This window comes from Podarcis muralis, chromosome 13 (assembly GCF_964188315.1).
Source record: "Podarcis muralis chromosome 13, rPodMur119.hap1.1, whole genome shotgun sequence".
In the NCBI taxonomy this organism is placed as follows: Eukaryota; Metazoa; Chordata; class Lepidosauria; order Squamata; family Lacertidae; genus Podarcis; species Podarcis muralis.
Genome location: NC_135667.1, coordinates 44,893,576 through 44,905,705, shown reverse-complemented (window position 1 = coordinate 44,905,705; position 12,130 = coordinate 44,893,576). Strand labels below are relative to the sequence as shown.

Sequence of the window (12,130 nt, the reverse complement as noted above, 5' to 3'; positions counted from 1 at the left end):
TTATTTTCCCTCGACATATATATAAATAATGGAATACACGAACTACAGCTCCTCTGACTTTCCACAGATATTCAAGTTTTGATGGGAAGTTTAGTGTACCTGAGGCAAGGAATCGAAAATTCTCCGTACGTCCATTTGTTGGATGCAAATCAGTGGGCGGACATCTGCGACATCTTTACAAGGGATGCCTGCGCTCTGCTGGGACTCTCGGTTGAATCGCCTCTTAGCGTTAGGTATGGCTGCTTTCATGCTAGACATATTTTAAAGATTTGGCTATCTAAACCTCACCTAGTCGTTGGCATCTTAGGAATACAGATTTGCCTAAAGTCCTTCCATGGAGATAGAACTGGAAATATACTTAAACATAATGTGGCGTCTGGAAATGGTTTGTTCCAGCAGTGATTCACAGTGTGGTGCACTTTTCTTTCAGACAGACTGCAGCACTGAATACAGAGATTTCTTCCATGTACCGTATTTTTCCATGTATAAGACGCTCCCTATTTTGGGGGACTCAAATTTAAGAAAATGAGGGGAGATGGCACAGAGTTGTTGAGCTTTTTATGGCGGGGATTAGCTAGGGGTGCCGAGCTGTTTTTAGGGGGGATGGCTGAAAATTGCTCACCTGCACGCATCGCAAAATTCGCCTCTCGTTTGTCTCCTCACTGGCAGAAGCTGCCAGTCTCCCACCAAATTGCCGCAGCGCCAGCCAATGAACACCTGCCATCGATGCAGCAACCAATAACCCGCACAATAGCCGCTCACAGCTGCGGGCGCAACCAATCAAGCTTCCACCCTATGCACTACCCATGTCTAAGACGTCCCCCACTTTTTAGCATAATTTTTTTAAGAAAAACACCTTGTCTTATACACAGAAAAGTACAGTGCTTCCTTCAATGCTACTTTCCTTCTCCTTTAATTAGATTAAGAATGCAAATCCTCTTCTACAAATCAACGACTGTAAATCTATAGGTAGCCTTGGGGAAGCCAATATCCCCCCTTGTCCCCCCTATCTCCAGTGTTGGAAAAGGGAATGGTGATGGCTGGTGTACCTTACGGGGTTGTTGTAAGGTTTGCTGAAATAATAATAATAATAATAATAATAATAATAATAATAATAATAATATCTTTATTGTCATTACCCCCTCTCGGGGACAACAAAATTACTTGACTGCTCCATAAAAACAACAACAACAATCTTTATTACGGTCCAGAGACCAACAAAACATTACAAATCAATACAGAGTTCATACAGCCTACCTCCAGGTTAATCAAGCACTTTGTTTGGAATATAGGGCTCATTTGTTCTTGCAACCACCGATAAAAACTTTGCCACTGCCAACGTTCTAGCTTTTGTCCGGTCTTCCAGTAGGAACCTGACATAGTGAGCCTCTGACTTTCCCGGGAAAGGCACCAGCAAGGGTAGTATCAGTTCAGCCCTGGCCTGCTCATACTTCGCACAATGTAACAAAATATGATTTATGGAATCGATGTCTTGAGCACACGAGCAAAGTCTGTCCTGGTAGGGAACTCCTCTCAACCTACCATCCAGCACTGCAGAGGGGAAGACATTCAGTCTGGCCTTGGTGAAAAGCCTTTGATAGTTAGGTACTGTCAGGTTTTTGATGTAAGATGTTAACTCAAAGACATACCCATATTGAACTCCTGCTGCCAGTGTTGGCTGCCATAAAAACACTAATTAAACAATACAATATAGTACAGCAAGGAAGATTAGATGACTTTCAAAGTCCAGGCTTCCCATTCAGGGCCGAGATCGCTCTGGAGAAGAAGCTGTTCTTAAGACGGCTCGTTCTTGTCTTCATCGTCCTGTATCTCCGTCCCGACGGCAGAAGCTCGAAGAGACAGTGACCAGGATGCGATGGATCTTTTACTATGTCCAGTGCCTTCCTATGGCACCTTGTGGCATAAATCTGCTCTAAGGTGGAGAGTGGGCAGCCAACAATGCTCTCTGCTGCGTTAACAATTCTGCACAACCCCATCCTGTCCTGGGTAGTACAGCTTCCGTACCACACACATAAGCCATAAGTGAAATTATAGAATCATAGGATTGTGGAGTTGAAAGGGACTCTGAGGGTCATCCATTCCAACCCTCTGCAGTGCCGGGATAATGGCTAAAGCATCCACAACAGATGGCCATACAACCGCTGCTTTAAAACCTCCAAGGTGAAGGTTAAAAACCTATAAGTAAATGCTATAGGTCAGGGGATGGTGACAGCAGTCACGAAATTAAAAGACGCCTGCTTCTTGGAAGAAAAGCAATGACAAACTTAGACAGCATCTTAAAAAGCAGAGACATCACCTTGCCAACAAAGGTCCATATAGTCAAAGCTATGGTTTTCCCAGTAGTGATGTATGGAAGTGAGAGCTGGACCATAAAGAAGGCTGTTCGCTGAAGAATTGATGCTTTTGAATTATAGTGCTGGAGGAGACTCTTGAAAGTCCCATGGACTGCAAGAAGATCAAACCTATCCATTCTGAAGGAAATCGGCCCTGAGTGCTCACTGGAAGGACAGATCCTGAAGCTGAGGCTCCAATACTTTGGCCACCTCATGAGAAGAGAAGACTCCCTGGAAAAGACCCTGATGCTGGGAAAGATGGAGGGCACAAGGAGAAGGGGCCGACAGAGGTCGAGATGGTTGGACAGTGTTCTCAAAGCTACAAACATGAGTCTGACCAAACTGCGGCAGGCAGTGGAAGACAGGAGTGTCTGGCGTGCTCTGGTCCAGGGGGTCACAAAGAGTCGGACATGACTAAACAACAACAACACAATTTCGAACATTGAAGATGATGTCCGTGGCTCTTCACCTCACAGAATTAAAAACTAGCAGTGATCTACCTCCGTTTTATTGGGGGTCATGTCAAAGTTAATGAGTTTTTTTAGGGAGGGGGAAAGCCCCGTTTTCTTGGGGTTCAGGTCAAAGTTGTTGAGCTTTTAAATTATTCTGGGGTCAAAGAGAAACAGCAACTAATCACCGAAGGTTGGGGGGAAAACCAGCCTCGGTTTGAAAACTCCGTCTTCCGTTCTCCAACAACCAAAACCTCAAAGGGATTGACCAGTAGATTGCAGTCGACCTGTTGAACATCCCTGCTATGGGTAAAGCCACTTTGAGAGTTTAGAAGGGGAAACGGTACATAATTGTTAATACAAAGAGTTGTGGGAGTAAGCCCAGTTTAACTCTACTTCTGAGTGGATATGCCTGGGATTACTCTGTAAAGCTCTCTTGGGCTCAGAGAAATACTTTTGTGGTTCCTTCGTTGCTGACTATAGTTAAGCTGCCCCGATAGCTTGACTGAATGGAAAGGCCATAAAATACACAAATAAACCAAGTGAAGCAATACTTAAAGGTTGTTTGTAGAGTCTTCACTTTTTTTTAGTAAAATTATATTTTACTAAACAAGTACTGTGTAGAGAGATCAGTACAGCATACCCCAAAATAAGAACCAGCACCACCAGGGGGAGTTGTTTCATTTCGCATGGAAAAAAAATCAGCACTTTTAGAAGTTCGTTTTGTCAGTTCAGGAGGAAAACGGCAGCAAGATACATGGGTCAGTGATGCCTTTTAATGTTAAGCATGTCAAATTAACAGAAATAGTATTGGGGTCCAGTGCTCCCCATCATGCTCGGAGTTAATTGCTGGACTAAACGAAAACAAGTTGCGACTGGAAGACACTCTGGAAGAATGGCAGATGAAGGTGATGGACTATATGGAACTGGTGGAAATGACCGGCAGAATCCGAGACCAGGGAGAAGAGTCGGTGGAAGAAGATTGGAAGAAATTTAAAGACTATCTACAGAAACACTGCAAAATTAATGAATGTTAGAATGATGTTGGATTGAAGTTAAGCGGTTTTTAGTAGCAATGTTATAAGGAAATATGTAACATGGTTTGTTAACAGGTGATAATATAAAGCTATAATACATTAAGATAAAATATTAAGATAAAATCAAAGAGGGAAAGGATTTGCTGAACTAACTAATTGAACTGGAATACAAAAAAGGGAGGTGTGAGGAGGTCAGGGAAACAAGCAAATGAAAGATAAGATTTGGAAAAACTGATCTGTTTTTAACTGTTTTTACTTTGTATTTTCTTTTTTCTTTTTTTTTGTAAAACGTTGAAACTTTAATAAATATCTTAAAAAAAAAACAAAAACAAGTTGCTATATGTGCTTTTCCAGTGATTTCTAACCAATGCTATTCTCTGTCTTTCATATACTTCTGGACTATTTCAAAGGCCAGTTGATGGCTTGAGAGGGCTGCCGGCAATCTATATAGATCTGCCTTCACCAGTACTCTTTGCCAAGAAGTGCAAGTTTTTGTGATGCCCAAATAGTCAGCTTATGCAAAGTGTGCTGGAAACCATTGTCACAGAAGTGAATTCCGTGACGTTTTCTGACCCCATCCTTGGCATCTGCATAGAGAGTACCATGCGCTCTCTTTGAGGTTATTGGCACGAAAAAGTTGCCCATGTTTCTACATACATGAACTATTGTACATACATAGTTCATGTGTCTAGATTCAGGTAGGTAGCCGTGTTGGTCTGACGCAGTCGAAATAAATTTAAAAATGTAAAAAATTGTCCAGTAGCACCTTAGAGACCAACGAAGTTTGTTCTGGGTATAAGCTTTCGTGTGCATGCACGAAATTTGTGTGCATGTGTATCTGAAGAAGTGTGGATGCACACGAAAGCTTATACCCAGAACAAACTTTGTTGGTCTCTAAGGTGTTACTGCACATTTTAAAAAAAATTATATAGTTCATGTGTGTAAATAAGGCACATGTGCTAGGCTTTGACATTTTATTCTTCAAAACATGAACCTATTCCCCCCCCTTACTTTTGAAATAGAAACGTGAAAGTATTCCTCTTTAAGGCAATGTTTGACATTAAAATATTGTTCTGTCCCCAGCTTTTCAGCAGGTTGTGTTGCCTTGCCAGCTCTAATTAATATAAAAGCTGTGATTGAACAGAGACAGTGCACTGGGGTTTGGAATCAGAAAGATGAACTACCGGTGAGTAGCTTTGTGTACCCAGTGTCATCCAATTATTGCAACAACTTTGTTCACCGACGAAAGCAAGCTAAGCATTTCTTTCATTATGCAGTGTGGTGATGTTAATTTACTTATAATGAATGTTTTGAGCTCCTGGGAGTAGCTTGCTGATTAATAAATAATAATAATAAAGTATTCCTGTGATGGGACGCGGGTTGCGCTATGGGTTAACCACAGAGCCCAGGACTTGCTGATCAGAAGATTGGCGGTTCAAATCCCCGCGACGGGTAAGCTCCTGTTTGGTCCCTGCTCCTGCCAACCTAGCAGTTCGCAAGCACATCAAAGTGCAAGTAGATAAATAGGTAAATCTGGCAGGAAGGTAAACGGCGTTTCCGTGCGCTGCTCTGGTTCACCAGAAGCGGCTTAGTCATGCTGGCCACATGACCCGGAAGCTGTACGCCGGCTCCCTCGGCCAATAAAGCGAGATGAGCGCCGCAACCCCAGAGTCGGTCACGACTGGACCTAATGGTCAGGGGGCCCTTTACCTTTACCTATTCCTGTGATAAGAAGTTTTTCTAATTTGTTTCTAACAGTGTGACGGAGTCCTTGTAATTTATTTATTTATATCGTGAAATTCATATACCGCTTGATTGTTAAAAAAACACCCCCCAAAAAAGCCCCCAACCCTCAAAAGTGGAACTCTCCGCTACTGCCACGCATCTATGACATTGATGGCCAAACTTGGCCCTCTAGCTGTTTTGGGACTACAATTCCCATCATCCCCTGCCCACTGGTCCTGTTAGCTAGGGATGATGGGAGTTGTAGTCCCAAAACAGCTGGAGGGCCGAGTTTGGCCATCACTGACTATGATGAAGAACTCTTTTTATACTACTGTAAAACTTCCCTCCAATACTTTATTGGGATTTTAATTGTGGCAGGGCAACATAGAACAGCTATGGATATTTCCCAGTGAAGATATTCATAGGTAGCAAGTGTAAGCCATTGATATGAATGAAATTAGAAAAGCTGGTGTGGATTTTAATCTGTTTTAGTTTTTAAAGTATTGTATTTTTCCCCCTTGATTTTTCTTGTTTTTATCCACTTTTGAGGTTTCTTTCTTTCTTTTTGCGGTCAAGCAGTATATAAATTTTATTGAGTAAACTAGGCGGTGACAATGTTTTGCTTTCGTACAGATTGAAGTGGACCTTGGAAAAAAGTGTTGGTATCATTCAATATTTGCCTGCCCCATCCTTCGTCAGCAAACGACAGACAATAACCCACCTATGAAGTTGGTTTGCGGTCATATTATATCGAGAGATGCTCTAAATAAAATGTTTAACGGCAGCAAGTAAGTACAGTTCTTACTTATTTGAGACTGAATATGCAGTTTGGGAGATGAAGTATGGAATGGGCAATATCTGGTTTTCAACTTCAATATATATAACCAGCTAAACATTGCAATACAGTGGTACCTCGGGTTACATATGCTTCAGGTTACAGATGCTTCAGTTCCAGGTTAAGAACGGACCTCTGGAATGAATTACAGTGGTACCTCTGGCTACGTACTTAATTCGTTCCAGAGGTCTGTTCTTAACCTGAAGCACCACTTTAGCTAATGGGGCCTCCAGCTGCCGCCATGCCGCCGGAGCACGATTTCTGTTCTCATCCTGAAGCAAAGTTCTTAACCCGAGGTACTATTTCTGGGTTAGCGGAGTCTGTAACCTGAAGCGTATGTAACCTGAAGCGTATGTAACCCGAGGTACCACTGTATACCGACATATCATGATGTCTGAAATCAGAATGGAACTATGTAGAGGGGAACATGGAGTATGACAAAAATTAAATTTGCTACTGAACTTTCATATTCATAATTGCAAGATGGTTGGAAGCAAGTTTTACCTCTCGCATCTTTATAAGATTACGTTGCCTGATTTTTGTAGACCATGGAGACCTTAGATATTGGATAGATTGAGGAAGATGTCCACCCACATCTGTGTGGCAGTTGTGAGCAAAGCAAATTCCACGCCAGGGACAAATACCACAACAGGGATATTCAAACCTGACATGCAACTGTGCTTGGGATGCTGTGTACATTTCTGGATGCCTCAGCCTCAAAAAGGACATTCTAGAGCTAGGAGGTTCGGAAAAGGGCAACCAAAGTTATCAAAGGGCAACACCCCAACGAGGAAAGGTTACAACATTTGGAGGTTTTTTAAGTTGAGAATAAAGCGGGGCATTATAGAAATGTGTAAGACTATGCAGGGAAATTGACTCCCACAAGAAGTAACAATGCTTGGACCGTCGTACCTACGGGACCGCCTCTCCCGGTATGCCCCACGGAGGACCTTAAGGTCCATAAATAGCAACACCCTAGAGGTCCCGGGCCCTAAGGAAGTTAGATTAGCCTCAACCAGAGCCAGGGCCTTTTCAACACTGGCTCCGGCCTGGTGGAACGCTCTGTCTCATGAGACCAGGGCCCTGCGGGATCTGATTTCTTTCTGCAGGGCCTGTAAGACAGAGTTGTTCCACCTGGCTTTTGGCTTGGAGTCAATTTGATTCCCTCCCCCTCTTTCTTTTTTCCCTTTCTCCTCCCATAATGAGGCTGCATTTTAATGTTTTAATGTTGTATTTTAATCTCATTTTTAAAGTTGTGCTTCAATTAACTTGCTTTTATTATTGGTTGTTAGCCACCCTGAGCCCGGCCTTGGCTGGGGAGGGCTGGGTATAAATAAAATTTATTATTATTAAAGAGAGGAATAGACAAATTCATGATGATCATGTTCTGTCTCCATTGTCAGCCACAGAATGCCTCTGAACACCAGGTGCTGGGAGTTACTGAATGTTGCATTTAGGTTCTTTTTGTGACGACAGGATACTGAAGTTGGCGGGCCAGCAGGACTCTTCTCTGCTCTTACGTTCTGCAACAAATTAACGTTTTCTTTGTTTTCAGATTAAAATGTCCCTATTGTCCTATGGAACAGAGTCCTGGAGATGCCAAACAGATATTCTTCTGAGGACACAATTCGCTATGTAGTTTTATCTGTGTGTTTTGGAAGACGGAAGCGGACAAAGGCTCCATTTTATGCTGTACAGGCCGAAAAGGAGGACTCCTGTGTTTTTGTATAAGCCTCATGCTCCAGAAATTTTTGCCACATTTAGTGCAGACATACAGATTGGGAAAAAATCTGCAGAAGTAATATCTGTTCTAGGGCTTCTACTCTTAACCTTGGTCTCCATATCCGATCAAGACACGACACCAGCAGTTGTCATTCAATGCAGGTTTTTGTACTTAATTGTATGGTGACTTCTCTTTTTAAAAGCAGACACCAACCACAAGCATCATATAGGCCTAATATTTGCCCTGCTTTTATCACCCTGTTAGATGAACGTCGCCATAAGGAATGTGTGGGGGAAAGTTTTTATTTCCTTAGCGTGTAAATAATTCAAAGAGAACTTTGGAAAAAGGTTTGATAAATTGAATAGTGGTTATAGACATACCTGTATTTCTGTTCTTACTGGTTTATCCCAACCCAAAGCTGTGATATTTTTTTGTTGAGCGTTTTTTTCCCCTTTCAGCTTTTAAACAGAACTCCAAATGAATGTGCTTATATATATATATAAACTACATGAATATATAACAGAGTTCAAAACCATTTCTGATTTAGAAATCACTTCTGATTTCCTGACTGAGAGCTCTTTGTGTAGCTGCGAGTATTCAATAAATGTAACTCTGGACTGGAAAGAAGCCTTTGTCAATGGATACTTGCTCTCCAGCTTTTTTTAGTCTTATAAACTAAGCTTTGTACTTAACGTCCGTGTCATGTTGCTGTACAGTTTACTAGACATGATAAGCTACATTATTTATAAAGTTATCAGAACCAAATAAACTGTTGACAATGTTCATAGTTGAGACGGGGGAAAAGAACATCTTCCAGTAATCGTAAATAACTCTGTGGCCTGTTGATCACAGGATTGGGCCTCCATCTTATTAGTAACTAATTTGTCTTCTGCGGTAAAGAGCATTGTGCTTCTGACTGTGCCCTGACAGCTAATATTACTTTTCTTCTTAAATTCATTACGACAAAGGGTAAATCTAGGCGAGGCACTTGACTTTGTTTGACTTTCATCCCTAGAGAATCTTCAGAATTGTAGTCTGGGAGGGGAGGAATGTCTAATCTTTGGAGTATTGTTGCCGGCTTACATTACTTTGGATTTTCCTGGGAAAGCTACACTAGATTAACCAATACACATTTCTACAGATACAGATTATATCCGAAGTGAATATGCACTTCTAAGCTTGATGCACACTGTGACAAATTTCTCGTGCGCATTTGTTACATTGTCCTGCGCTAGGAACAAGGAGCTCCCTGACAATAGATGAAATAATAGATTTATTTGCTGTGTGACAACAGCAGGCCTGGCCCACCCGTTAGTCAAGGTGAGCCCTTTGCCTCGGGTCCTAGATTGGGAGAGGCAGTGGAACAGTGCTCTGCAGCCCGTCCATCACTGCTTCCACCCACCTGCAGAGCTGTCTGGCAGGCTGACCACAGCTGCCACTACTACCATTGGCAAGCCAGCTGCCATCTCTGGCCTCGTGGCTGATGCCTAGGGCATCAAGGAGAGCCCTGCCACTTTGCCAATATTTAACAGTGGGGCTATTTGGGTTGCCTATGCTTTGATGCAAATAGGAGGAATTAAAGAACCTTTTAATGAGGGTGAAAGAGGAGAGCGCAAAATATGGTCTGAAGCTCAACATCAAAAAAACGAAGATCATAGCCACTGGTCTCATCACCTCCTGGCAAATAGAAGGGGAAGAAATGGAGGCAGTGAGAGATTTTACTTTCTTGGGCTCCATGATCACTGCAGATGGTGACAGCAGCCACGAAATTAAAAGACGCCTGCTTCTTGGGAGAAGGGCAATGACAGGCCTAGACAGCATCTTGAGAAGTAGAGACGTCACCTTGCCAACAAAGGTCCGTATAGTTAAAGCCATGGTTTTCCCAGTAGTGATGTATGGAAGTGAGAGCTGGACCATAAAGAAGGCTGATCGCCGAAGAATTGATGCTTTTGAGTTATGGTGCTGGAGAAGACTCTTGAGAGTCCCATGGACTGCAAGAAGATCAAATGCATCCATTCTTAAGGAAATCAGCCCTAAGTGCTCACTGGAAGGACAGATCGTGAAGCTGAGGCTCCAGTACTTTGGCCACCTCATGAGAAGAGAAGACTCCCTGGAGAAGACACTGATGCTGGGAAAGATGGAGGGCACAAGGAGAAGGGGGCGACAGAGGACGAGATGGTTGGGTAGTGTTTTCGAGGTTACCAGCATGAGTTTGACCAAACTGCGGGAGGTAGTGGAGGACAGAGGTGCCTGGCGTGCTCTGGTCCAGGGGGTCACGAAGAGTTGGACATGACTAAACGACTAAACAACAACAACATGCTTTGATGCGAGGAAACGGGTCCTGAAAGCGAGTCCTTTGTGGGTGAGGTAACCCCAGAGAACACCTGCTTCAAGTGTCAGAATTATTACGGTAAAATTTCAGGCAGAATCGCTGCCGCAAAAGCAGTAGCGTTTACAGGCGATCTCTAGGGTTCACTCCAAGGAAGGGCCTTCTGTTCCTTGGAGGAAGGCGTGGGCAAGGTGAACCCAAAGGGAATTAAGAGTCCCCATATGAAATACTAAGCAGTAGGTGGAGGCAAAGGAGGCCGGTATATGAAGAGGTGGCGGTATTATCTGCTTTGCTTGGGCAGCACAATGCTTTGTGCTGGATCCGTTTCAAAGCACCAACAAAGCACCAAACTTTGTTTGGCTACTAAGATACGAGAAATGCACTAGCACAATGCACTACACAGAAGAATGTTGAAAAAGATTTTTCATGTGCTTTTGGCTTTGGGCCCTAGCAAAGGGTCGATACCATTGCAGATACATTAAGGCAAGCTGATTTTACTCGCGCAGAAAAACCAGAGGAAGGAAAAGACGCCACCGCGTTACCTTTTAATAAGCGGCTTCTGTCCATATTGCACTCCTAAGGGAAACTGATGACAATAACGACAGCGGTAATACTTTCTGTGCAGGTTTATAGTCTCAGTGAAATTGCTTTTAACATGGAAGGGAATTGCATATTTGTGAACCTCGGCGTACTAAATGCATACGTGTACTCAAAGCGATGTAAGGCAACTTTGAAAACGGCAGCGTACGGTCTATCCAAGTTGAATTGTGTAATGCAAGAATATTTGTGGACCTACGCACATGTGTATGGTCCATCGATTTCAGTGGGATTTGGGTGTACCTAAGTTGTTGGGCTTACAGCCAGCAATGTCTGCTTCATCCTCCCCTCCCCAAAGCCCATGTTGGTTGCCTGCCATATACCTAAGACTATAACGACTGACGTCTTCATACCAAAATGTGATGACTGACATGATTTTAGTGGATCCCAGGTGATGGTGAGGTTTGCTCTCCCTCAAATCAGCAAAGAGCATGGGTTGTGTGAGATGCTGTTGATCTATGTGATTGCAATAGCCCGTTGCCATTTCTTAAGGTGGTCCATCGTGCCCAGTACAGTGGTGCCCCACAAGACGAATGCCTCGCAAGACGGAAAACCCGCTAGACGAAAGGGTTTTCCGTTTTGGAGGTGCTTCGCAAAACAAATTTCCTATGGGCTTGCTTCGCAAGACGAAAATGTCTTGCGAGTTCCTGCAGGGTTCCCCCCCCCTTTTCCCCAAGCCGCTAAGCCGCTTATCAGCTGATCCGCTAAGCCGCTTAGCAGCTGATCACTAAGCCGCTGAGCCGCTTATCAGCTGATCCGCTGAGCCGCTTATCAGCTGATCCGCTAAGCCGCTAATGGGCTTGCTTCGCAAGACGAAAAAACCGCAAGACGAAGAGACTCGCGGAACGGATTCTTTTCGTCTTGCGAGGCACCACTGTATTGGGATCGACTGGAATAGAAAAAATAGTTTTGGCAGAACGCTCATTTTTATGACTGAGATTCTTCCTGTAAAGGATAGTTTAAGTCTGGCCCAACTATCCAAATTTCTTTTCATCTCCTCCCAGGTTCTTACATAATTATCACGAAATAGGTTAATATTCTTTGAAGTTAGCCAGACGACCAAGTATTTTGCTTTTGGGCA

General features: G+C 43.3%; 1 protein-coding gene across 2 annotated transcripts in view; it reads left to right on the top strand.

Moving 5' to 3' along the window:
- Positions 1 to 8,906, top strand: part of RMND5A (required for meiotic nuclear division 5 homolog A) — a 31,944-nt gene extending 23,038 nt beyond the window's left edge. For both annotated transcript variants that reach the window (XM_077917499.1, XM_077917500.1), the window contains exons 6-9: positions 68 to 233; positions 4,924 to 5,026; positions 6,199 to 6,353; positions 7,956 to 8,906. In XM_077917499.1, the coding sequence (XP_077773625.1) occupies positions 68 to 233; positions 4,924 to 5,026; positions 6,199 to 6,353; positions 7,956 to 8,019 (488 nt within the window). In that variant the 3' untranslated portion in view covers positions 8,020 to 8,906. The remainder of the gene's footprint in view (positions 1 to 67; positions 234 to 4,923; positions 5,027 to 6,198; positions 6,354 to 7,955) is intronic.
- The last annotated feature ends 3,224 nt before the right edge of the window (positions 8,907 to 12,130 follow it).